Genomic DNA, 21,069 nt, shown 5'->3' with positions numbered 1-21,069 from the left:
CCTAACCCAAAGCCAACATTGTGAAAGTAGGAGATGAATACCAAAAGAAAAGTAATCCTTGAGTGAGTTAAAAGACAATCCAAACAGCACAAGAAGGCCCACTGTTGAAGGTCCAAGTTGTACACCAAAACTGTGCTATCTAAAGAACTTCTTAAAGACTCTTAGTCACATAAGTGATAGCTAGATTTCCTTGATTTTTTATGTCAGATTTGAAGCATGTTATAAATATTTTGTGTAGATTCTTTTCATAACATACAGAGGTTTCCACATTCTTTCAAAAAAGATATAAATTTAATTTGGAGAATAAAGTCTGGTCTATAAGCAAGGTGTACAACTGAAAAAAAAGGAATATACACATTTAAGGAAGATCAACCTTACTAATAGCATCTTCATGTAAACATGACAAACAGTGCAGACAGTCCTGCGGCTACAGAAATCCATTCTCTTTGCAAATTTCAAGTCGCCTTTTGTGAAAAATATTACTAGCAATTTTGCCTCTTAACGAGCTGCAACATCAGGAAATTATAAGCAGCAACGTGTATTTGAGTTGCTAAAATCTGAAGCAAGACAACCAAAATTCTAACTACAGAGATACTACTGCTGGTACTGAAAGCTAGCAGCTTAACTCTCAGATGGCATGAGGGATGGGCAGCTTTGGTTAGATGTTTCTATTGAATCCAAATAAGCAGTCCAATCTTCAGGAAGTTGTTCCAAGAAACAGTTGCTTTTTGGAAATGCTATAGGCTACAAAGCAAAAGCTGGTACTTGGAGCAGGTCTGAACATAAAGCAATGTCTCAGAGTAGAAAATAATCTCATAGGATGGCATGAGAATTCAGCTAAGCATCATTGTCAAGCCAGGAAACATTTCCTCTACTGAATTCACTGCTGGCTTAACTTAAACATTTCAAAATATTGTGAAGACAGATGATGAATATAGGAAAACTTTGATCCTCTGCTTCTGGAGAAAGATCCTTTTTTACATTTATGCATGAAGCAAAATCAACCTCTGTTTTTCCTCATAGCAACTGGCGCTTATCTTCCACTTTGCCAGCAGGGCAGTGGGGCACAGGACGAACAGGAGACTTGCCCAGGCTCAGCCCAGCCAGTGCATCACAGGCTCAGATGGGACTGAAAACACAACAAGCGTACAGCAGCTGGCAGTACTAAAAACTCTGCTCCAACAACTGAACTCCCCAAATTAATTCTGTCCCTGAATATTTCTACAGACCATCAAGCCAGGTACAGCTGAAGTCCAACCACTCCCCGTTACTCACTCGCCTGGCACCCAGCTGTACAGCCAGCTACTCACATGCAGGCACTGGCAGAGCAGGGTGCTCTCCCTGTGACGTGGGCTGCTCGAGTCTGTGGTCCATTCAGGGTGTGCCATAACCCTGCAGGTGCTGGGACACAGATCAGCTAGTGGAGGTCTGCCCCCAAATTTATACCCTGCAGCTGGGACTGGCAGTGCTGCTGCTGTCCCTGAAGGACAAGGGGACGGACAGACCAGCAAAGTCAATCCTGGCACCTTTCAACAGTCAAGACTTTCTGCAAAAGGACTGGAGATGTTTTCCTTTCTCAGGCAAACTTTGCAGGGGCACAGGAGGAGTCCAGGGGGCTGCTTGTTCTTTCCAGCAGTGCCATGTGAAGCAGCACATGAGCACATTAACAAGGGGCTTCTGCAGAGAAGCTGGAACCCCATTTCAGAAAAGTAAGCCCTTGGAGTGATGTGCAGTGCTCTCCTAGGAGGTGACCCGGTACCTAGCACTGGGACTTTCCTTCTGAGCTCCAGAGATCTCCACCTCCTTACCCTAAAACCAAATGCACCCTCAGTTAAGATTCGTTCCCCTGCTGAGTAATTTCCGCAGTACTGGTACCCTGCTGAGCAGCAGCACTCCCGGCTAACTGAGGAGTTGAACTGTTTGACCCAGAAAGACCTGCTCTACACCTTTTATCTGAGGGGAAGCACAGAATTTCACAAAGAAACTGCACGAGATCTGAGAAAATAATTTTTCCACATGGGTTTTTCTCCTGTTAGCACCAACGCTCCAGCTAGCTCGTAGCCAGTAAGTTCTTCCTTTTCATTACCAGCTTCATTCCTGATTATCCTGAACACACAGGAGGATAATTACTTTAGTGCTGCTGTGTTGGCTTTGGTACGGCTCATACACAGCAGCATTTCACCTTAACAGCTTTGGAAGGCATGTTGCAGCAAAAAGAGTGCCAATTCATCCTTTTAACTAAGTAACTTGGATTAGCATAAACCATGGATCAACCACTCAAAAAATCTCTACTTAGTTGCTATTTGGCCAAGTACTCTGTAGCCAGTGGCACACTAAGACCTTGCTTTCCCAGAAAACGGTGGAGAGGTGTGAGAAGACTCCAGTTGCAAGAAAGCTCATTTAAAAATAAGAATCATTGCTTTATGGGTGGGTTCATCACCAGGAATTCACAGGCCCTCAAACATATTTACTCTCATGCAATTACACAATTCACTTCATATGCTTCGGATCACAAATCCTAGAGAGCAGAGCAGCTCTGCCATTCCTCACACCCATCTATAAAGCATTCAAAGTATCTGAACAAAAGTATTTGCTAATTTTTATTCCAGACTCCCTTGCTGAGACTGGCAAACAGAGAATAAAATTGGTGACTAGCATAATCTAAAAAAGTGTTCATTAGGGTCAGGAATGGTAACTCCTTACTTGGACACAAAAATTACCAATATCCATTACAGAGACAATTGGCACAGAAAAGTAATTTTGTTCATTTTGAGTAGGAAGAAATAACTCAAATTCCTCTACTTTTATTAATCCCTCCAGTATAAAATTTCTGAAGATATGACAAAGTGGTATGTTCCACATCTAAAATGTATATCTTCTAATACCAGGCAACGTAAGAATCCTTCAGTATTTGACAGCGATTTAATTAATATCCGTAAATATTTGCTGCCAACTACCTCATAATGTTTATTTAAGGTAGCTTGAGAGCATGATCACAGGAAAAACAAACTTTATTTTTCTTCTACACATTAACTCAGCCAACAGGGCAGTAATTAGATCTGAGCCAAGTTCTCAGAGTGCCCACATCACCCATCTTGGATGGAAAGTTTTCACAGCAGGAAACATACCTTACAACGTTTTTTAAAAAGGGGGTTATTTTTTAAAAAAAAGTTTTAAGAAGGTCAACGGAGAATTTCCTATACTGCTGGAAAATATTACTAAGAAAATAATACAGTGTTTTACAATGTAAAAGAAACACAAATGAAAGGCACAATTTCATGTATAGCCTTCCAGATTAATTAGACTAGCTCAGCAACACTTCACCTTGAGAAAAGTCCATCAAGATACCTACACATTGCTGTCAACACTAACCAGCAAGATCTACAGAAACATATCACACCAATGTTAGAACTAATCACTAGAAATAACAAATACACCTGCAGTTACCAATATACAGGAAAAACCAGCCTCATGTGTAGCTGTTTCCTACCCCAGGATTGCACCCATGTTGAAAAAGCCAGTGCCTAAGTCTCGGCTCAGTAAAAGAACATACAGTCCCTAAAATACGCAGAAACATGCGAGATGACTGGGTCTTTCTACCCATTCGTCTCCAAACACTTTTTCGCATGTATACAAAAAACCTGTATACAAGCATTTTGTATACCTGTTCATGTATACAAAAACAATTAGGTATGAATAAGCCTCTTACAACTCAAATGCCAGACTCCCAGGCTGTATTTACAAACAGCACTTTTATTACCTACGCTGATTAGAGAGGAAACTGAACTCTGAAGTTTTTACCTATGATATTGTAGAAAACCACAATTAACATTCAGCGCACTCTTTAGACCTGGATATCTAAGAAAGAGGTATTTCATTTCTTACTCTGATCTAAGCCTGTTTAGGCTGAAGCATTCAAGTTTTATTTTGGAGATAGTTTCCATCATCCAAACAACTTGTAAGCTCTATGTTCGCATATCAATAAACGATGTGCTGATATTCTGAGAGAGAGGAAGAGGAGTGTGGGGGAAGGATGCCACTGCTAAAATACAACATGCCAGAGGTTTTGCTGTGGATGGGGAACACCACTGCATGAACACTGCAGATCTGTCAACGCCTTGGGCCAGTTGAATAGGCAAAACATCAGGTAGATGGTACCCAAAATAAAAATACTTTATGAAGAATGTAGAAGCTAACAGGCACATCTTTGCATCACGGTCACATGGAGACTCCCCGTGAAAGAATCTGAAAACCTGTGACATCAGGCTTAGCTCAACATCAGATCCTGAATGAGACAAAACCGCGAGTTGCACTGACCAAGGATGACCTGTTTCTCTCCCACATCCAAGGCAAATCTCAACCATCCATCCATACTTACAAACCTTTTCAACCTTTGTCCAGAGAGAGCTGACTTATGTGGAAGCCTGTCTTCATAAGAGCACAAAAGTCTCCAGAACTCTGGTTACCAGCTCCCTGTGAACATACAACAGCAGTATCTGCTTGCTCTCCTTGCGCTGAAGCCTATGAAGGCAACAGAGATTGAAAGAGCACTGTCCCAAGGCTGACTGCTGGTGAACACACCCTGTGGCTCCGTGATCATTATCATGAGGCTTGGGCATCATGGTATCATCCAGCAACACAAATTTGATTGGTGAATTAGACAAAGCACCCAATTTTGTGTTTACCCAAACTGCATGGGTTTTTTTTCCAGCTGTGAGGAGTCAGAGAGTACCTGATTCAACAAAAGGTTGGAGTGATGCAGATGGACAATGTCTGATAAAGGCAAACTAACTGCTGACCTTTTTTAAAGCAAAATCAGTCTTACAGAGCAAGTTCATACTGAATCAGTAGTTCATCCCACAAGGCTGTGGCATTTTTGATCAGGAACCTGAAAGCTGGACTTAATGCACTGTTGGATCACAGCCTTATGCAATTTCAATGCCTGCAGTGTCTTCTCCAGGCAAGATCCAAGGCTTTCACAGCCACTTTATACTGTCAGAGCAGATGGGGAAAATAAAAAAAATTCACATCTCATCTCTCAGACTCAAACAAGCACTTTAAAAAAGCTACTGATAAGATAATTCTGTGCTTCAGTAAGCCAGCCTAGAGTTATTAGTACTACAATAATTTTTAAAACATTACCTTCACCAGTTACAGGATGCTCTTTATATTTTAATCAGCAGAAAACTAGTTTGCACCATACTATTCGCTTCAATGCCACACAGTAACACCAAAAGCAGGGTTAGCCTCAGAGAAAGATTTCCATAATAAACCTGTTTTCGTTGACAAGTCAAGCGTATCACAAATATTTCAAATCTTTTGGATCACCTATTAAACACTTTCCTTGAATTGTGGCTTCCAAAGACCTATCCTTTAGCACTTATAAGAAATATAGTTTCTGAGTAAAGTTATTAAAAAACATGACTGAGAAACTGTGAATAACAAATTAAAATAACAAGAGTGATGAGAGACCATTTTATCTCCCAAACAGACACAGAAGAAAGAAGCAAACAAGGCTGCAGTGGAATTTCTACCCCCAAGGCACTGTCCCATGACTGTCACTCCCCCCACCCTCTTCCATCTTACTTTTATAATTCCAGTGGATGCTGGTGACTTGGATCTCCTGAGTTGGAATATATTCCTCAATAAATTTCTTTCCCTGCAGTCGGTGCCAGAGTGTGGTTTTCCCAGTGTTCCTGTCCCCTCGGATGACAATTTTCACTGGGGAAAAGAGTAAGCAGACAAATAAAGTTGATTAAAAACAAATCAAAGGATCCTGTGAAAAGCACGTTAACTTTTTGTAAGCATTATTCAGATGTAATTAGTTCTCCCATATTACACAGGCATGATGGGGTTTGTCAAAAAACCTGAGTCTCAGCCATTAAAATTAGTGTTTATTCAGCTACTCTCTCTAGTACAGCAGAACGAACCAACATCAAGATTGAATCTTCAGAATCTGCAGAACGTCAGCCAGCTAAGTCTCTGCTCCTTCCATCCTCCTGCCTTCTCTACCTAGCACTTATTCCCATTCTGCCATACCCTATTGCTTTGCTAGCATTTTATGCCAAGCTTCTCCTTCAATTGCCTCCTCTATCATTCCCATTTCTCCTTAAACACTTCTCATTCCTTGAGAAAATAGAATCATAGAATCATTTAGGTTGGAAAGGACCTTTAAGATCACGGAGTCCAACCGTTAACCTAACACTGCCAAGTCCACCACTAAACCACGTCCCTAAGCACCACATGTACATGTCTTTCAAATCCCTCCAGGGATGGCAACGCAACCACTTCCCTGGGTAGCCTGTTCCAATGCTTGACAACCCTTTTGGTGAAGGAATTTTTCCCAATAACCAGTCTAAACCTCCCCTTGCGCAACTTGAGGCCACTTCCTCTTGTCCTATCGCTTGTTACTTGGAGAAGAGACTGACCCCCACCTCGCTACAACCTCCTTTTAGGTAGTTGTAGAGAGCGATAAGGTCTTCCCTCAGCCTCCTACTCACTTCCTAGACCCAGCTGCCCACTGAAAGCTCAAGGACCAGTTCTCAGCTGAGCCGATAGGCAGGGTCCTGCGTTCAGAAGTGCTGCTCCCTATGTCCCACAGGGGTGTGACTCTGAACCCCAGCACTGGTGAAACCGTTCTTCTGGGATGGTGTTGGGAGAGCTGAGAGGCAGTTTCTGGTGAACATCACCGCAGACTTAAGCTGCCACTGCTCTCAGCTATCCCCAACTTTCTTGCACTGGGGCAGCATCCTCTTTTCCAGGGGAAGCAGAACAAGACTGTGTACTGCTCTTCAGCTGCTCCAGCTCAGAGCCCAGACAGTCTCAGGTGAGGAGGCAATCCTTGGCACGGACAAGGGGCAAGGTAGTTTATGCTCACAGGGGTCTATCTTAAACTGCCCCTGTGATGGCCACAGTTTGATTAAAATTAAATCAAAATCAGTCTACCTAACATGCGTTAGAAACAAGCTAAACTGAACCAAAACAAGCATGCCCCTTTGGGGACATAAACTCACTTAAATAACAGTGAAATAAAACCAAGAGACACTGAATCTCTGTGGGTCCTCCATGTGTCAGAGAGACAGTCTCTACCACAGGAGCCAGCCCTTAGCTGGTTTTAGGTGCAGGTGTACTGATGGCACTCAGCAAAGGCATTCTCAGCAACTGCAGTCTCGGGTAAAGGTACAACAGCTCTGCTTCCACCAACTGGCCTCACATCCAGCTGCTGAGGCCACTCAGCTGATCTACCACCACCTGCCTGTGCTTGTGCACATGTGCTTGTACCCACAGCAAGGAAAGTCAGTCAATGGAGAAACTCATTCAAACCCTCCCAAGGAAGTGTCAAAAATATCATAAACTCATACAACCTGGCAAAGTAACTTCTGTAGCAATTAATATCATGAACTTTCCTGAGTCTACCCTAACGTTACTTTGTTCTTTCTGAAAACAGTATGTGTTGTTTTCTAAATTTTCTGTTCCATTACGGGATTTTTTTTTTTTTTTAAATACCATCCTTGTTTTAAGTGGCAACCACAAGGCTATTGGGAAACATAAGCTGACAAACAGAATTTTTATGCTTGAGTTTTGAATAGGAGCTATTATCCCCTAGAAAAATGGGCCACTTGGAGATATCTAATGGCAGATTCAGGTGATTAGCATTAGGTTGTGCATCATCATTTGGGCAAGGAAATCTCAGTCTGAAGGCTGCCTTTTGTTGTAACTCAGGAGTTATTGCAGGCATTTCAGAAAAAAGTTTAAGAGGTAAACTTTAAGGTAAAACAGACAACATATACAAAGTCTGTGAAATTTTGTGCTGCAGTTCCACTGTGCTTTTGTTGTTGTACACTGAAAGGTACTGCTGTTTATTCTTTTACAAAGTTACTTATTAAAATAGCAAAAGGATAAAAAAGGCAAAAATGAACTTCATATTTATAGGCTGACTTCACTTACAGGTCCCAGAGCATCTCTGCAGACGACAAACCATTTCCTGCATTTCCTGTTGCCATGTGTTTGATTCTGCTTCCTACTTACAGATGGTGAAACAATCAATGGAGGATTCCTTTGATTTTTGTGAATTAATGCAGCAAGTCCAAGGCATAGGCAGAATGAGATTCCATTTGTCCCCTTTAAAACCCAATCCTTTCTAAATCCTCTCACTGCCTACCTTAGACAGCATTTTAAAATTCACATTCCCCCATGAAGTGCAGCAGGAGATACCAAAACAGTGAGTTTTAAGGACAAACAGACCTTTCCTTAAATAGTTAGGCTGCTCTCAAGGCACACTTTCAGGATCCCTCCCAGATGACTTAACTGTGAGCTCTCCCTAGAAGGGGCAATCTTATCTCCCCCCAGGACTTTCCTAGTGCCAACAGTGTTATTTATGCAGCTACGTATTGAGTTGTATCAAGGAACTGAACTGGCTGAAAACCAACCCCAAAATTATTCATTCTCAGTTTTCTTCTCTAGCTCAAGTGCCCAGCTGCATGAGCAGTAGGAGCAGCACACAGGAGGCATGGCTGGAGTGGCATGGAGATGACCCCCACCCCTGAGCAGCTCACATTTAGATCAACGTAGGGTGCTTGTGGCACCACATGCTCAGTTTGAACAGGTCCAACGGCCCTTTCCAGCTTCAGCACTCTCCATGTTAGGATCTCTTTCCTCCTACATAGTGCATGAGTTTTCACTGACTTTTTTCCTGAAGAAAGAAAAAGTCTTTAAAAACAGAACAGGAAGAAGGCAGGTGATGTAAATCATTTTTAGCAAAACAAAATCTGTATTTGGGACTTTGGCTGGGGCAGGTCAACTCAATGACAGGCATCTCCAATACAGGAAGAGCTGAGTGAGCTTCAGGGCACAGCCACATCACAGGCCTGGGCTGTGTACGAATGTGGAAAGAGGACCAGTATTTATGGGTGAGGTTACCTATGGGACAGTAACAATTACTGCCTAACTTTGATTTTAAGTTAAATCAGTACTTACTGCAAACAGCCATAGGTTTGTAGCAAAGACAGGAGAAATATCTGTGGGAAGAAGGGTAGGGATGGGGAATAGATCAAGATGTGAGGAAAAAGCTAAACAAATCACTTTATTCATAGTCTCACTGCATCAGGAAAAACAGAGGGATTTCCATTCTCCGGATGGGGAAATGGAAGCAGAGCAATGAAGATACAGGCCCAGAGAACAGGTCTCAGACCAACTCAGAACTAGAAATCAGGAATTCCCAGCTCTGCCCATGTTCTTCCAGGACACTGCAGCAACTAAGGATGTCAGACCCCACAACAAAGATCCCCAAACTCCTCTGCTAATAATCCCCATACAGAGGGTCATAACCTTGCCCTCATTAAGGTCTTTGGGACTGTGGCTACAAGGCTGCAATTAAAATGCTTTAAGCTGGTTCTGCTGCCAAAAGAAGCACACCTGATCTGCAGACACCCCAAGCACACTTCCTGGGGGGGACAGGCCAGACAGCAAAGCAGGTTTGCCACATGTTGAACAAATGCCTGCGTTAGCCGCAGGAGAAAACAAGAGAAGGTGGGAAACAGCAGGAAGAGGGGAAGCATTTCTGTTGGGAATAGTGCTGAATGAAAATACTTAACAAAACTACAATCAGAGCCTGGGAATTACTACTCTCAAACAACACAAAAGAAGTAATGACTATAATGCTTACCAAAAGGATACATGGTATTAATTAAGTTCTGTCTTTTAAAGCACATTTTAGGCAGAAAAGTAATAAGGGGAGGGACTGGAGGGAATTCTTGGAGCTACTGACTTTGGTATTTCAGCACTGGTGACTGTTCAGGGCAAGCCTGCAGCTCACCAGGAGAGCAGCCCATGCTCCAGGCACACACAGCAGCGGGGTTTGTCGAGTGGTGTGCACACGGGATGCAGCATTAAGAATAAAGTCCAGAGCAGAAGGTGTACCGTGTTCTGGGGAATAGGACAGATGGATCTGAAACTTTACCACTTCCATGTCTTTTGCTCCTGCCACTGATCATCAATGGGTAACTCCCAGGGAATCCTCTTGCCGGTGTAACCCAGCCAGAACTGTTAATTTCACCCTTGTTTGCCCATCATTGCCTTTCATAAACTTTTGCATTTGCGTAACCTGGTGCTGGTACTTCCTTCTGTAATTTGTCTTGTAATTTGTTCAAACAAGCACCGCTGCCAAAGGAACGAGATCCACAGATCCATGTTGCGCTCTCTCCACCAGGCCTACTTGCTCTGGCCTCTGCTACCTTCCCCGGGCCAGCACAGCTATCTGAATGGTGATGCAGCAGACCTGATCCAAGTTCAGGCTATCCCAAGCAGGAAAAAAAGTGCAAGTTTTCACAAAGATTGGTTCCCCATACTTGGAACCGTGATCTCCCCATAAACACCCAAGCCATTACATATATGGTACAGACCCACATCATTTTCATCTCTGTACCTTCCATAGTGCTCAGGGAACTCTGGTGTTATTTGGGCCACAGCACATAAAACACAGGAGCTCCGTGCGGATGATAAAAGAGAGCAAATAAGGAGTGTATGTTCTGGGAATGCAGTATGAAAATGCTTTTGTTTTGAAATAAGATGTCCCATGCAGAGGAAGTGACTGCTGCCGGGGGCTAATACTGGCCTTTGCTCTCATCATTTCATTAGAAATCTAAACCTACCCATCCTGCAATACTCTTCCTTTTGAAAACGTAACTGAGTGGGAGAGAGACCATCAAAACAAATCATTTTGGTTCAACTTAGAGGTGCATACTATCCAGTGCTTGCAATCCTCACTGCCACTAAAACACCACACAATCTTCAGTATCACCTCAAACGCAGGGGCTGTCCAGTTACAAAATGTACTGGACAGCCATGAAGGCTGGCACAGCATGGCCTGTCCTGAGCCCTGCAGCGAGGCACCAAGAGCCAGGTGACGAGGCCCATGTCCCAGCCATTTTCCACCCACTTTATCAGCAAGCAACCCAAGGCATTCTCGGCACACTAAATATATTTCTGGGAAGGAAACAGGCTTCAGTTCATTATCAGTAATGGTCTATGAAAGCAAGGAAAACATTTCTGTAAAACCAGTCATCACAGCACCCTTTGGTTTAGGTTTAGGCAGCTCCTGGGGAACGGAGGAGTTTAAAGATCTGTGTGTGTTAACGGTGGCTACTAAACACATTTTGCACTCCTCTGCTGAATGTCATGTATTTGCTAAGAAAGGAGCATTGGCAATGCATAGAATTTGCAGCTCTGCCCTTCCTGAGCAATGGCCCTTGTAATGACATTCCTTCAGAGCCCACCTTCAACTGAGACCACCTCACCGTGCTGGAACCTACCCCATCTATCCGGTGCCATGGCTACGCAGGGTGCTCGAAGCCCTTTCGTAAGCCTGCCCATATCTCATATAAATATTATATAACAGCAATCCTGGGAAGAGTTACTATGGAGATTGGAAAGCTTCCCTTAAGGCAGTGACAGAAAGCTGCAGTTTTATTCCAGATATGAAAGCAGTAACTAGAACACAAATCCTGGTAAGACAGAGCACAAACCAAAAAGCTTTCCCGAGGCTTTTGGTAATGAGACAAAAAGCAGCAAAGCTACAGTTGGTAGTTCAGCTGTTGGCATTTTTGGCCTTGCTGTATTAATGGCAAGCAGGTACACATCCATGCAGGTTCGTCAACAATGCAGTTAGTCAACACGTAACAAAGAGTTGGCCCCATCAACTGCTGTGCCAGCAGGATGCAGCTGATCCATACTGTTCGCAGCACAAACGTTCACTGTCTGAAAAGTCAACGCCTTTCTCTTACATAATTCACACGCCGGTATTAGCTACCTGATCTCAAACGTACCAGTGAAGCACATGGATATGTTCTGGTCTGTGGGCTGCATGAAGCCTCTGCACAGATCAATAGTCTTTAACTAGCAGATCTCCAGGTACATGTTTAATGATGCAGTGCTGTATTCCAAGGCAGAATAATCCTCACCCTCCATCTCTCGCTGGAAATCAAGTCTCTTAACAATAACACCGTGCTTCTGTTCACATTCATGACTGCTTGCTAAGACACTAATTTTCTAAATTAAGTACTACTGGCATATCTAATAGATGTGCTATGGAGAAAGGCACATATGCTCTCCCTTGTAAAGCAGAGAGCTTCAAAACATCAGTTCAAAAGCACAGTCAATAGTGATAGTACTAAACAAAGCAAAAAAAGCCCCAAGCCCCAAAGTGTTAACCTTTCCCTTCACTTTCTGTTTCAGATTAAGATCTAACATAAGCTCTATTCCTCCAACACTTGTGCCTTTACAGAAATTATTCAGTGCCATGTTTACAAATCAGTCTCTCTCCCAACTGCCAACCTCTCGGCCTTCTGCAATCTGACTTCACTGCCTGCCTGGATCCACACAGATGACCTGGTACTCGCAGTGCTCTCTGGTACCACCTCTATTTTCAGCAAGGATGACATAACTACCATCCCCGTCTCACAACTGTTACTTTGGGATGTATTTCACATACTTGCAGTGCCCTCCTGAAACATTATTTTAGAAATAACCTTTACTGAGCCTCAAGGGAAGAACACAACCGTAAGCCTCAAGACTGAAAGGAAAAAAATTCTGAAAATGTTCCCTGAGAAATGAGCAAACGTATCAGTTGCAGCAAAGACAGTCAGAATGAAATTATGTGCCAAGGGCACATAAAGGCATACATCACTCACCTTTTATTAAAGCCTGGCAGGGCAGAGCTTTTTTCAATAGACCCTTATCGTATAACCACCAGAGCTTAATTATAAATAGCATTATCCTGGGCTGCAGGGAAGGTCACCCACACGCTCAGGGGAGTTACTCTCTTGATGGTTTAACTGACAAAAATTGATTTACAAGGAACTCTCTCTTGTGCCACAGTCAGCGGAAAGCAGGCAGCCGTTCAGGACATCTGCTGACTGGGGACACTGCTGCACTACAGGTTCCTAAGTCCCACACAGAAAGATAAAAGTTTCCCATCCCTTACTCCTCCCACATTTCGCAAGCTCTAACGTTTAATTGCAAACTTGGCTTTGGGTGAATACTGGCAAAAGCACGACCACGCACAAGGAAAGCGTATGCGTTTCGCAGTCCCACCGGGGTCCCCGGGCACGCTCCGGCACACTATGGGGCATCAGACGGGACAGACCGATGCGGCTGGCCTCCCGCCCGGGGCCGGCTGTGCCCCCCGACAGACCCCCCGAAGCTGGGCTCCGACTCACTGTTATACTGGACTCCCTTGGCAAACCTCCTCTGCAGAGCCTGGTTCATGGACTGCAGCCCCGCGGGGATATTCTTGTCTCTGACCGGAGTCTGGTCCGAGCCCACCAGCTTCTTCAGGGCCGAGAACATCTTTCTGGTCCCACACCTGCACCACCACCTCCAGGAAAAGGGCTGCTGCTCCGGGGCTCAGGGGCAGGGCGGCCCCGGGGGGGGCATAGGGGGAGGGCACGGCTCGAGGGGGACGCGCGGGTAAATCAGGGCTGGGGCAGGGCCGGTCCGGCCATGAGGGGCCTCCCGGGCTCGGCGGGGCGGAGGTGTGCGGGCTCGGCCCGGCCCGGCCCGGCCCGCCGCGGCGGGGAGGGGGGCTCAGCCGGGGCCCCGCCGTCTGCCGGGGAGGGGGCGCTAACCGGGCATGGCCCGGGGCCGGGGCGGCGCGGGGGAAAGGGGGCGGTGGGGCCGGGGCGGCGGCTCAGCCCCGCCGGGCGCCAGCGCTCGGGGCCGGGCGCGGGGAGCGGAGGCAGCGCGGGGCTCCCGCCGCCGCCATCTTGCCTCTTCCGCCTCCCGCCGGGGGACGGGGCGCGCGCGGCGCCGGCTACGGCGGCCGGCAGGGGCCAGCGAGGCGCGGAGCGCGGCCGGCGGCGGGGCCTGCGTGTGTCCTGGGCCCGCCGGGCCGGGGCAGGCTGTGGGCGCGACCCCCAGGACTCCCTGTGACCCTTCCCCAAGGCCAGCTGCAACCTAACCCTTCCAAGACCCCCGCAGTCCCCTCGTGTGAGCCCACTAACTCCTGTCATCCCCTCCTGGGACCCCCATAGACCCCCCAAGACCCTCGCAATCCCCTCCTGTGAGCTTCATAGTCCCCCCGACACCCATAAACACTGTAAACCCCTCCTGGGACCTCTGTAGCTGCCCCGTGACCCCCATAACCCCTATAATCCTGTCCTGGACTCACCCCAGCATCCCTGGGACCCTCCCCCCCGGACACTTCTAATCCCCTCCTGGGACCTCTGTAGCCCCCTGTGGTCCCCATAACCCCTGTAATCCCCTCCTGTGACCCTCATAACCCCATAATTCCCTCCTGTGACCCCTCAGGGTCTCCTCTGACAGCCTGTAATCCCTTGCTGTACACCCCATGTAACCCCGCCATGATCGCCAACCCTCCCCATGATCCCTATCCTGGCCCACGACTGGGCCTACTTCAGGCCCACCCCGACCGCGATGCAGCAGCAATTATTCACTTTTAGGGAGGAGCAGGCACCCTTTCCCCCCCTTGCTGACCCCTTCCCGGCTGCCCATCGTCATCCCCTGGGAAATGGGGGACCAAACCCCACCCAGCAGGATGCCCTGAGCCCCTCGGTGCCCCCGTTGGCCACCCCAGCACCGCATGGGTGGAGGGCAGCAGGCTGAGGAAGGGGCAGAGACTCAGTGGGGAGCACGCAGCAGCCCCACAACGGGGGGAACACCCCACCAGCAAGGACCCCACAGCATCCCCTGCCCCTCCTGGACCCCCCACCCTGCTTCCCACCAGCTCGAGCATGGACACTGGGCCCGTTGGTCACATTAGAGACATTTACTGCTGGAGGCATCTCCTGTGCTGCTGGCAGCTGCCGGCACACTCCTGCGGGACCCTGGTGCTAGGTGCCGGCAGCTTGTCCTCCGCTCACGTCAGTTTGACAGATGCAGAAACTCCTCGTCCTCTGCAAGCGGAGAGACGCACAGGGTGACGGACAGACCCGCAGACCCCCTCCTTGCCCCGCAGAGAGGTAGCGATGGTTGCTACTTCTCACTTTGTCCTTGCCGTCAGTGATGGGGGAAGTGGTCTAGACCCTCCATGCACCCCCATACTGTCCTGGGTTGTCACTTGGTGTCCCAGCACCCGCTACGGTGGCATTAATGGACTTCATATTGGTGACAAGGCTAATAAAAGATGGGCTCTTCCCTAAGACATGTTACTCTGGCCCCATCTCCCATCCGTGAGGGCATGGTAAGACCCCAGCTTCAGCCCCGCTGGGACCAGGCTCGCCCAGGGCTGGCTGTGGTTGAAGACCCCTTAGCTTGCCCCTCTCTGTGGGAAGATTTCCCCTGTAATGCTCCTGAAAACCTGCTTGTCCATTCACCCGACGGCTGAGCGGTGCCTCTTGCGTCTCCCAAGGAGGTTCAATACGGAAACCCCTGTGCTGACTAGAGCTGGAGGGTCTGGCATGTGTCGCACACAGGGTACACCCCTGGTGGGGAGCCTGGTTTCATCCTTATTTGGTCTCAGGGTCCATTCACCACCTGAAAATCTTTCAGTCACTCTTCTCTCACTGGCATACCATGTCCAGGGGCTGTCGCCTCTGCTGCTCCCCACTGCACCCCAGCCTGCTCGGGGACTTTCTCCCTTTTATCAAGACCATTTTGAGAGTTCAGCTGTGGCCTCAGTACGTCTGCAGCCTATACAGTCCCCTTGTGCAATACTGTCTGGAGATTAATGACGATATTCCTCAGTCCATCAGGGTTCCTGACCCAGGACAGACCCATCCCAGGCACAGCACAAAACCATCCCAGACCCATCCTGGACCTATGACAAACCCATCCCAGGCTTATCCCAGACCCAGGACAGACCCATCCTAGACCCTTCCAGACCCAGGACAGACCCATCCCAAGATCCATCCCAGATCCAGGACAGCCCTGTCCCCATCCCAGGCAGACCCAGCACACCCAGACCCAGCCCAGAGCAGGACAGGAGATGGTGCAGGCTGCTGCCCTGGCTCCCCCAGCACAGCACAGTGCGGTCCAGGCAGGGTGCGGACAAGGTGAGGGTACCTGCCAGCGGAGGAGCCCCACAGTACTCCTTGCACTCCTTCTCTGAGTAGAACTGGTTCCCGTTGCCCTTGCAGCCTCCGTAGCTGAACGTGATGCACTTGCCCTGAGCTGCGTCGAAGGCCCAGCGCGTCACCGGCTTCTGGCAGGGACCCTGGACGACGGGCAGCCTGCAGGCAGCTGTGGGGACAGGGGGCTGCTCTGAGGGCAGGGGGTTCAGAGCCTCCCACATGGATGGTGGATATGTGGGGTTTGAGGCCACTCTTGGAGCCCCTCTGATGCACCTCCCGTGCCCTCGCCCTGCCGGAATGTCTCCTGGTCGCCCTGCTCACCCTCTGTCCGGCACGCCTGCAGGCACTCCTTCTCTGAGTAGAAGTTGTTGCCATTGCCCAGACAGCCGCCGTAGAGGAAGGTTTCACAAGCCATGGAGGAGGAGTTGTAGAAGAAGCGGGAGACCATCCCACTGCAGGGCCCGGAGTCCTGGCTCAGCCGGCACGAGTCTGCGGACAAGTGTGGCATGGGCTGTCACAGGCAAACAGGGATGCAGGGCAGGGGGACGCCCGATGCAGCTCCCCTCCCCTGGGACGTACCTTCCTTATTGCCAATGTAAGGGGGCAGGGGTCCCGCGGCTGAGCCCTCCTCGGGGGGCAGGACTGCTCTCCGTGCCCTCTGCACGGGGAAGGAAGCACAGAGCTGCGGTCAGCCCCTGCCTGTGGGACCTGCTGCCCACCCCATTGCCCCTGGGCCCCCGCTGCCCCCAGGATGGGCTATGTCAGGGGCAGCTCTGCTGGGTGCTGCAGCCCGTGCAGGCTCCAGCGCTCCTCGGTGCTCCCAGCACGTCTCCAGTCATTGATCTGTGGTCAACAGGCTGTGATCCCTCCACACCTCATGGTCTTCCCAGCCCTGTGCTCATCCTGTGTGGGGGCCAGGATCATATGTTGTGGATAAAGATACCCACAGTGTCCCAGTCATGCCCTCTGCTGGGGACGTGTCCCTGCTTTCGCTGAGGCAAGGTGGTGTGTTACCTGCTCTCAAGTCAACAGGGTTGTTGTTTTGCCTATGAAAGTCCCATCCCCTCTTGAAAATCTTTCTAAACTCAAGCCTGTGAGATTGGGAGGTGCTGAGTGATGGTAGCCAAAGGACCAGTGGGATGCTGAGCTGCCTCCCCATCCTTGGAGAGGGGGTCTACAGCCTGGCTGGGACACCCACAGGTAGGCAAGGAACAAGAAGACACCAGGTTCCGCATGCGGGAGCTTTCACCCCACAAAAAAATCAGAGTAGGAAAGAGCCATTGCCTTCTGCTTGGAAACAAGCCCTAGTTCCCACCTGACCCCCAGGACCCTCACCCTGCAGCCTGCACCTGCCTGTCCCCCCGTCCTTGCAGGCAAAGCCTGTCAGCGGAGATGAAAGAGCATCTCCCAATGTGTCCTGCCCACGGAGCCTCCCCAGACACAGGGTCTCCAGTGGGTTTGGCTTGGAGGGAATGTCCCCAGCCTTGATCCATCTCAGGAAGCCCCAGCTGGACCACTTACCTGGGGGGCAGTTGCAGTCTCCTGAGGAACACATTCACCTGGCCCAGATGACAGGAAAGAAGATCAGCAGCGTGAGAGGGGAGGCATCCTGACAAACTCATCTCACTGTGGTCCTGCACCATGCACACACAGGACCCCAAGGAAGGGGATGCCCTCCCAGTTTCACCCCAACTTTCTTCCCCCCTTGCTTCTTTCCACTTCCCACTCACAGGAGCATCATCCTAAAATCCCCACACCCACCTGCATCATGCTAGCACCTTCTGAACCCCAGGCTGAGCAAGGAACTCCTCAGGTCCTGGGAGTACCCAGCCATGGGGAGCAGTCGTGAGTGTCCCTGGGTGTCCTGTGCCCACGTCCCAGCACAGCGTTGTGGGTGCATTGACCTGACAGTCCAGCAAGGACCCCACCAACTGGAAGCTTGTGGAAGCCTGACTGATATGTGGCCATATCTCCTTCCCATCCCATCCTACCAAAGCCCTCGTCTCTCCTCTTTCCATCCTGACCATCCCCCCATCTCCCCAGCATCACACACCAAGAAGGAGCAGCCCCAGTGCACCAGCATGTTGGGGTAACAGGCAGCAGGAGAGGCACGTGGTGGGTGGGTTACCTCTGTTGGCCAGGATGAAGATGGAGTCTGCAGGGATGCCCATCTCCAGAGCCAGCTGCTGGAAAGCGTCAATGAGGTCCTTCCGCAGCTCCGGACTCCTCCCTGGGCAAGCAAACAGGCTGTGAGTGGGGTTGGCATGGGAGGCGGTCTGCACGCAGCCCCTCAACCACCCATCAACCCACAGAGCTAAAGCAGCTGCAGGCAGGCCCAGTATCAGCCTCCTGGTCCTTCCCAGCCTCTCCTCCATTATTCTTGACCAACCTTGACCAAGGGTTTGGACAAAAAGTGGTTTAATGTTTCTCAGTCATGAAAGACAGCGTCTCCTGCCACTTCAGGGCCTCGGTTTCTTCCAAGCAGATATTGCCACCTCCATCCCAAACAACAGGCTGGTTTGGACATTCATTGTGTGATGTGGCTCTAAGCTGAGCCATAAGACTCAACCTCTGCTGTGCTGAAGATGAGCTGGTCCAAGGCACCACTTCCAAAGCCATGGTCAGTTCCCTCAAGGCCAAGGGACCTGAGGAACCCTCGGGTGGTGTTTCTGAGCTGCACTGAGAACACCCAGAGCCTGTTTGCCCACATGTGCCATAGCCAGACATACCATAAAGCTTCAGGGTAGTGCTTGGGCCAAAACTACTTTCTTTCTTCATCAGAATGACAGCATATTCTTCATAGTTGGTGCGGAGCACGTATGACCAGATAGACACGTCCCATTCTGGGTGAGACAGAGACACAAGGGACATCATTCCTGCCCCTCAGGGAGAAATGGGGCAGTGTAAGACAGCCCCAGAGCTGGGGCCTGAAGTCAGGCAGCTAATTCAAGAAAATAGCTCATTTTGGGGAAGCAGACTCTGATACAACCCTGACTCCCTTTAGGCTCACCAGTGTCTTCTTAGTTGAGGGGATTGGAAACCAAGGGTTGCGGACAACTGAGATACCACCAACGCTCCTGAACCATGGCTGGTGGGAGCCTGCCCCAGCCTGGGACCTTGGGGACAGGAGGGATCTGCTGGAACATCTCATAGTCCCATGCCTATGCAGGGACAGTGCTGAAACAGCTTCTTTCCCTCAACTTCACTCGATACTTTGGCTGGAAATGACACAAACTGTGGTGTGGCTTCTGAGCCCTGCTCTCCTGAACCCCTTCCCCAGCTGCCAGCTGTGCCCAGCGCTGGTTCCCATCGCCCAGCCATGCCGCAGCTCTTGGGGCTGAGCAGGTCGGCAGCGAGCCCAACTTACTGGGGTTATAGTAGGTGTATTTGCCAGGGGTGCTGGTTTTCTGGTACTCTCCCGAGACGTGCGTGCAGTCACCTTGCCTGGAGGGAGGATGAAAACAATCAGCTGCTAGGAGTGATTGTTTTTCCTGGTTATTGCATGAAAATCATGTCTGGGCCACCGAGGCCATGGCACGGGACACTAGAAATCCTCCTGCCCAAGGCATTGGGTATTTGAGCCCAATCCAGCCCCTCCTCAGGGCTCTGATGCCAGCCAGAGCAAGCAACCCCTGTGTCTTGTCCCAGCCCCTGAGAGACAGAGCACCCCTGGGTGGCATGGCTTTGGAGAAGGCTCGAGCACCCACGGCAGTGCCCCATACCGCAGTCTGGTGCTGGCGGTGCTGATCTGGTCGGCGCTGGGGCCAGGGCCCAGCACCAGCGTGCCCATGCTGAATTTCTCCTTGTAGTTCTTCATCCATTTGCAGGTTGTGCCAATGGCGATGTCATACCACTTCCCATACATCTGCGGGGAGAAGAAAGGAAAGTCTCCACCACGAGCCCTCTCCACTGAGGTGGGACGTCTCCTGGTTTTCTGCAGAGCTGAAATATTCATGTCCCAGAGAGCAACTGGGGGGGCACAGGGTGCCAAGGCCAGAGCTGCTGCAGGATTTGGGAAGGAGATCAGCACCGAGCAGGATTTTCCTGGGTCCCCTAACCACCAGGCAGGGCTGGAGGCATCAGGCTGGCATCCCCCTGTGTGTCCCAGGGGAGCCCAGATCCAGGGACACGTGTGGGGCTGCGCAGAGCCTGGCGGGGGACAGGGCTGCCTGCGGGAGATCTCTCAGGCAGCCCGCATCCCGCATGAAGCCTGTGTGCTGGGGCTGCCTGCGGGCCCTGCCCACACCTCTTAGGCTGGGCAGATCAACAGATGTCACACAGGATTCATCTGTCCCAGCCGCTCAGGCTCCAGCTGCCCTGCCTGGAAATTTTCCGGGGTGAGGCCATCCCAAAGGCTGGTGCTGGCAGGCTGGCACCCCCTGACCAGCACCCAGGGAGGGCCACACTGCCAACACCTGTCCTACACAGCCTGACACGGGTATAGATAACATCACCCTTCTTTCTGGAGGAAAATTAAACAAAGCTTTCCCCCCATCCCTTCTGCCCCCAGAATTAAGGGACCGCAAGCCGCCATTACCCGCTCAGCCTCAAAATTCTCCTGCACTTGGATATCCTCATCCTGGTCCCTGATGGGGGTTCCACCAGCCACGGTGAAGAGGAGGAGGGAAAGGAGACCCCACAACATCATGGCTGGTGGCTTCGGAATGCCGCTGAGCCCCAGCATGCCAGTGGGATCCCGGACTCTGCGCTGTCCCCACTGCGCAGCAGTGTGACCTTCAGACCGCAGCCAGCGGGGCTGGCCAGCCTGGCTGGGGGGGGCCTGCCGGGGGGGCATGGGGCAGCTGGTGGCCCTGCACGGCCCTGGCCATGTGGCCCTGGGACTCACTGCTGCCCTCAGCAGCAGTGGGGATTTGCAGAGAGCTGGTGTGGGGTGCAGGAGGGGAGGTGAGCATCCTCCCGCCATGCCAGGCTGAGCTCCTTACCCTTGCCTGTTTCTACACCACCATTTGGTCCAGACACAGGGCCAGGACCTGTCCGTCTCCTTTATTCTACCTTGGGATTCATATTCCTGCCCTGGCATCCT

General features: G+C 50.0%; 2 protein-coding genes across 7 annotated transcripts in view; both read right to left on the bottom strand.

The window, feature by feature from the left end:
* Positions 1-13,780, bottom strand: part of RABL6 (RAB, member RAS oncogene family like 6) — a 60,163-nt gene extending 46,383 nt beyond the window's left edge. For 3 of the 5 annotated variants that reach the window (XM_052815042.1, XM_052815043.1, XM_052815044.1), the window contains exons 1-2: positions 13,215-13,780; positions 5,587-5,721 (exon numbers count right to left, since the gene is read on the bottom strand). In XM_052815042.1, the coding sequence (XP_052671002.1) occupies positions 5,587-5,721; positions 13,215-13,344 (265 nt within the window). In that variant the 5' untranslated portion in view covers positions 13,345-13,780. Of the gene's footprint in view, positions 1-5,586; positions 5,722-8,555; positions 8,689-13,214 lie in introns of those variants that run through there. The other 2 variants (XM_052815045.1, XM_052815046.1) reach the window with 2 other exon arrangements.
* A 987-nt stretch (positions 13,781-14,767) lies between these two features.
* AMBP (alpha-1-microglobulin/bikunin precursor) lies at positions 14,768-20,835 on the bottom strand. Of its 2 annotated transcripts, XM_052815065.1 has the most exons (10): positions 20,563-20,835; positions 19,748-19,890; positions 19,393-19,469; positions 18,755-18,868; positions 18,154-18,255; positions 17,547-17,584; positions 16,605-16,683; positions 16,347-16,514; positions 16,018-16,194; positions 14,768-14,909 (listed from the first exon to the last, which is right to left on the bottom strand). In XM_052815065.1, exons 1-10 carry the CDS (start codon positions 20,818-20,820, stop codon positions 14,878-14,880), a joined length of 1,188 nt encoding a protein of 395 aa, XP_052671025.1. In that variant the 5' UTR covers positions 20,821-20,835; the 3' UTR covers positions 14,768-14,877. The 2 variants fall into 2 exon arrangements, with proteins under 2 accessions (XP_052671025.1, XP_052671026.1); XM_052815066.1 differs by lacking the exon at positions 16,018-16,194.
* Between the last annotated feature and the right edge of the window lie 234 nt (positions 20,836-21,069).

Source organism: Harpia harpyja, chromosome 19 (genome assembly GCF_026419915.1).
Source record: "Harpia harpyja isolate bHarHar1 chromosome 19, bHarHar1 primary haplotype, whole genome shotgun sequence".
Taxonomy (NCBI): Eukaryota; Metazoa; Chordata; class Aves; order Accipitriformes; family Accipitridae; genus Harpia; species Harpia harpyja.
Note: the sequence above shows the minus strand (reverse complement) of the source record. Positions and strands in the feature narration are given on the sequence as shown.